This window comes from Camellia sinensis, chromosome 5, assembly GCF_055761805.1.
Source record: "Camellia sinensis isolate YWXY chromosome 5, ASM5576180v1, whole genome shotgun sequence".
NCBI classification, from domain to species: domain Eukaryota; kingdom Viridiplantae; phylum Streptophyta; class Magnoliopsida; order Ericales; family Theaceae; genus Camellia; species Camellia sinensis.
This window is the reverse complement of record NC_138965.1, coordinates 205,225,239-205,230,331: the sequence shown is the minus strand read 5'-3', so window position 1 is coordinate 205,230,331 and position 5,093 is coordinate 205,225,239. Positions and strand designations below refer to the sequence as shown.

The 5,093-nt window shown below is 34.2% G+C and overlaps 1 protein-coding gene across 2 annotated transcripts; it reads right to left on the bottom strand.

The window, feature by feature from the left end:
* On the bottom strand, nt 1-4,807 carry LOC114263557 (Haloacid dehalogenase-like hydrolase (HAD) superfamily protein). 2 transcript variants are annotated; one of them, XR_003629648.2, is made up of 10 exons: nt 4,543-4,807; nt 4,331-4,441; nt 3,893-3,975; nt 2,811-2,894; nt 2,554-2,629; nt 2,361-2,433; nt 1,446-1,519; nt 1,051-1,144; nt 648-787; nt 1-525 (listed from the first exon to the last, which is right to left on the bottom strand). XR_003629648.2 is itself a non-coding variant. In XM_028204117.2 (10 exons), exons 1-9 carry the CDS (start codon nt 4,637-4,639, stop codon nt 721-723), a joined length of 759 nt encoding a protein of 252 aa, XP_028059918.2. In that variant the 5' UTR covers nt 4,640-4,807; the 3' UTR covers nt 1-525; nt 682-720. The 2 variants fall into 2 exon arrangements, 1 of the variants encoding a protein (XP_028059918.2); XM_028204117.2 differs by having other exon boundaries at nt 682-787.
* Nucleotides 4,808-5,093: the final 286 nt, after the last annotated feature.

The following is a 5,093-nucleotide window of genomic DNA, read 5'->3' as shown; positions in this document are numbered from 1 at the left end:
TGATCAAAACAAACAAGTGAAATATATCAAAATCAATTATAATTCAGCCTTACATTCATAGGAAAGTACAAAACAAACAATAGCTCTTCATAAGACATTACTCACTGAATCAAATATAATAGCACATCTCGTTATTTTTTGATATCCAATCAAACTGATTCTTCTCCAAACCAGTTGAAGGAGCTAGTTTTCATCAAAATTTACTGGAAATTTATGATGATCATGAGTAGATGGTAGCTAAATTTGATATTTAGACAATCATATGATGTCACATTATTGAACATTTGACCAAGTAAATGAGAAACAGAGAAGCTTTTATGTACTTGTCACCAAGTTATTTGGACATTTTAATCCACAAAGGTCTGGCTGTATATTTCTTGGAGTATATTTTAATCCATTCTCAGTAGCATAATTGAAAACTGAGTGCAAAGGGTGAAAAAAAATCCCATATTCAAAATAGTCACTGAAACTTCACTGGTTATCCAGTCAATGACAAGAATTATTTTCTCCCATCAACACTCAATCCTGCCAATACAAATCACATAAACAAGTTAGGCCAGTATTTTGCCAAAGCAATTGTGGACTCAAAAATTTCCATGAGATGAAAACTTATCGATACAAATCTAATAGAGACTGAAATTGAGGACCAGAGGAATAGGGCAAAGCAACAGCTTCAATTACCAACAATGATACGGGGAGTGAAACTTATGTACTTGAAAGCTATGGCCCCGGAATTAGGATGCGGCTTTGTATATCTGAGAAAGTCTTAACATCTTTTCCCCATAACCTGCTTATTCAGATTCATGGTAAGTATCATACCATTAACAAAATAAGATCACTCATTCAATTGACTCCAACATTCATTGAAAATTCTATACACCGTAAATTTGGTAGACACACTTAAGAATGGTGATTGTGTAAGGACGAACAATAGCTATAAAGGGGGCTCTGTTGGAGCAACATACATGTCTCCTTTGTGTCATAAAAAAGGCCATAGATTGTGTCAATACATAGAGGAAAGTGATCCAAAGTTCACACTTAAAAACTTACCAGCAATCAATACCAATTGCATTGGCACCTGCCTTGTCAGCCTTGTCATCATCTCCAACATGTACTGCTTTTCTAGCTTCTATATTGGTCTGATCTGCAACATTGCCAACCATTAGAAACGTTGCATTGTTATCACCGTTAGCATCGGCCGTGAGAAATGCTATATCACTATATTTATGCAGTATGCATGCTTCATCCAATCCAACACAAACCCATAGCAGTGCATGATCAAAGAGTGCAAAACTATAAAACCAATCCTCAAGCAGAGAAGAAACGACACGCAAAGTTGGCATCAAGCTCGCTACTATAATGGAAATCCAAGGCAAACTTTGCAGGAAAAATCAAAAGCGCTGTCCACGATTTAAGAAAAAGGAACTAGGTACTTGAATACGTACCTAAAGCAGCTTTAAATATTTGTGCATCTGGTTTTTCATATCCAACCTCTGAAGATATAACCACAGCATCAAACCTAAAATGAGAATAATAATAATAATAATAAAATCAATAAAAGATACTTTAATTCATAACATAAATCAGTGTCCTTTGTTGCATGCCACTATCAATACCTATGTTACATGGACTCGGATACGAGTGTCGGGTGCGGGTGTGTATCCAAGCGTCAGACCTTCATAAATTTAAATCTTAGGATCTTGGGGTATGTATCCAAAATTGGATATGGATACGGGGACACGTCATATGCACATATATATTGTATATTATATAATATTCTCGGATGAGATGATTTAAATTATGTAGAAATATATTAGAAATTAAATATGATTTAGAAAAAAATATGAAATTTCTATATCTAATTCATGTGGGAGCCTAAAAATATTGCTTTACTAACAAATGCAAGTTTCTTTTTCTTCATGTATTGTCACAAATTAAAGGATCTGAGTGTCTAAATTGGGTACGAGCGTCGGACACATATCCCACACCCTTATCCATGTCATATCCGGTGGACACGGGTATTGTGGGGGAAATAGAAGAGTCCATGTAACACAGATCAATACCTAGCTGCAAGCACACTGCTATAATTTCTAATTGATTAAGAAAATAAAGTAATAAGAAAATATGGTCCATTGCCAGCATTTAGTGCCTTACTGAAAAGGAGAAGAAAGATTGGAAAGAGTTTCTGTGGGGGAGAGACACAGATCAACATTTAGTGCCTCACTAGCCCAAAATAGTATACGTAAAAATTCAGAATGCTATTCTTCAAGACTGAAGTCATGATTATTGCAATACCACTATTAGCTTACACAACGAATGAAAGTAATAGACTATGAACAGAATAGGGCTTCAATGCTTACAGATCGATAACATTGAGTTCCTTTAACACCTTCCTCAATCGGGTGTCAAAGTTGGATACAACAGCCAATTTAACTGTTCCACAATTCAGTAGTTTAGAAACAAAGGAAAAGAAAGATACTACAAGCATTCAATTTCAAACCTTCGAGTTTATTACAAGTATAATAGATAAAGGAAAGACTTGATGAATATAACCTCCAGCATCTTTCAGGATTGACATTGTTTCATAGGCTCCAGGGGGAAGATGCCATGCATCACCTTTTGCATAGTACTGATACAAGCAACCATTGATAACTGAGACAGTAAGTTGTCCCATATAAAATATGTGTTGGAATAGTTTAATGACTTCTAAGTGCTAGAATCATTAATTTTTTCCCATAAATCTTCTGAATCTCATCACTTAGATAAACAATGTATGCCAAAGATATGTTTTGAACATACTACAGCATTACCTCATATACTTCTTCAAAATAATCATCATCTTCACAACCTGTGGCTTCAGAAACAAGAAGTTTCCAAAATGGCTTTCCATCTCCCTACCAACAGTACAGAATGTATGTATGTCAATTATGTTGTAGACCAAAAAAAAAGAAGAAAAGAAGATAGTATGAGTTTCATCTTTTTTATGTGCTGAAGCAGTTTTGATTCTTTATTCAAGTAGTTGCATAGGAATCACTTTTCTTACACAAGATAACAAAATATTGCCTTTAATGGTTAACTAAAGATACATATACATATACATTTACATTATACAAATCTCAGCATCTGCACAGAAGATCACATAGAACAAGGTTGGTTGTAAACAAAAAAACAGATTTTGAATACTCAACGAAAGTCATGTTTTCAAAACATGGCTTTGAAAAATTTTACAACAAATTAATGAAAGACATTTTTAAAACATAACTTAAAAATTTCTTAATCACATAGAGGCCTAAGAAACAATTCTATAAAGAGGTAAACAAATAAAACAGAAGTTTACAGACGAAAAATGGCTCCCATTGAAACTCTTAAATCCTTTAGGAGGGGTAAATTTCCAATGATCTGGGTGCCTTCATCTTCTAATGTAAATATCTCAATAGCATGCTGCAATTATTATCAGTGATAAATGCCTCACTGATTGCATCATGCAAAACTCTCAATGCATTGAAATAAACTGATGTAGGATGAATGTGGCGAACACTCTCGTACAACTAGTAAACCCAGAATTGGGTTTTAAGGATTTGTAAGGAGTAATAGAGAAGTAAGGGTTTTTAAGCATGAAATGATGCAATTTTTGGCACTGTTTAGGGATTATTTTGGGTGCTGTGATTGTGAACATTACCTGAGAACAATAACTTTGCAAATTTTGAGTTTTGATGTACTATTGTTGCATATATGAATGAGGGCTAGTTTAGGCTTGAACAATGAAAGGTTAAGGGTAAAAAAAGAACGAAGTTCAAACTCATTTTACTCTTGAAAAGGCTTAAAATCACAGAAATTTGTAGAGAAGAAAGACAAGAATATTCTAGGCATCACACCAATTATATGGACTGACCTGGTAGCGAAGTTTTTCAGGCCACGGAGCAGCGAAAGCTCTTTTAAATCCTTGCTTTATTTCAGTTGATTTCACACTCAAACCTGTTTTAAGATGCCAAACTCAGGACCCAAACAAATCAATTACCAAAAAAGCACAAAGAAAAAACAGAGTCTCACAAAGAACAGCAACATTGAGCAATTTTAACAAGACCAAAGAAAACACTAAACAAACAAAAATTAAAATTAAAAAGGGTTTTGTTCAATTGCATTTTATGTATAACTCTGCCTAAGTCCCAAGAAAATAGATGGACAGTAAATCAATTTCATCTTCCACATGAGAAATCAAAGCTAACGATTTCCAAATGCATCAGAATTCACAACTGATTTAAATCCATAGCTTTAAACAACATTGAGTTAAAATTTCCATGAATCAAAGCAACAACTCTGTGAAGCTAACCGTATTTTCTGCCGATTGATGCGTAAGTTTCTTCAACAGGTTTCGGCAATTGCAAAAGAGTGCCACCAGCGTCCAACAACAATGCATCATAGGCTCTCTTAACCAACCTCCCTGAGAAAGGGGGGAAACGTAAATAGTGCTGTTTGGAAGCTGAGAAAGTGACGGAAAAGGAAAAGAAAGAGAAAATTATGCAAATTACGAGGGGAAAATACCTGGGTGAAGAGTGGGAGAGAAGGAAGAGGATCGAATAGATGAAGTGAGCTTAAAATTGAAAGGTTTTAGGGTTCTGAAGAACGTGGAAGCCTCCATGGTTGCAAACAAACACTAGGCGATGATGCAATTTCAGAGTGATGATGACATTAATTAATTTTATTAAGGGTAATTTAGTAATTTCATTTAAATTATAAATTTTTAAAAGGGTGATTCTACCGACACCATTATTTAACCTCTTTATAGCTTCCATCTCATTACATCACTAAAAAAAAATGTAATTCTCATTATACCCTCAATATATTACCAAAACTAACCCCAAATTAACTATTTCATCTCTTTACGCCACTAATTTTGATAACACGGTGCTAAACAATTTAGATTATTCCGGTGTTATGCTGCTAGAAAAAATAGATCTCTCCAGTATTTTGTTACTGTACATTTATAGAGACACTTTCTTTCAAACAATAATTTCTTAATTTGTGATGGGTATGTTCGGTAATACAACGATAATTAATTTGAACAATAATGTTTCGGACCACTAAAGTAGAAA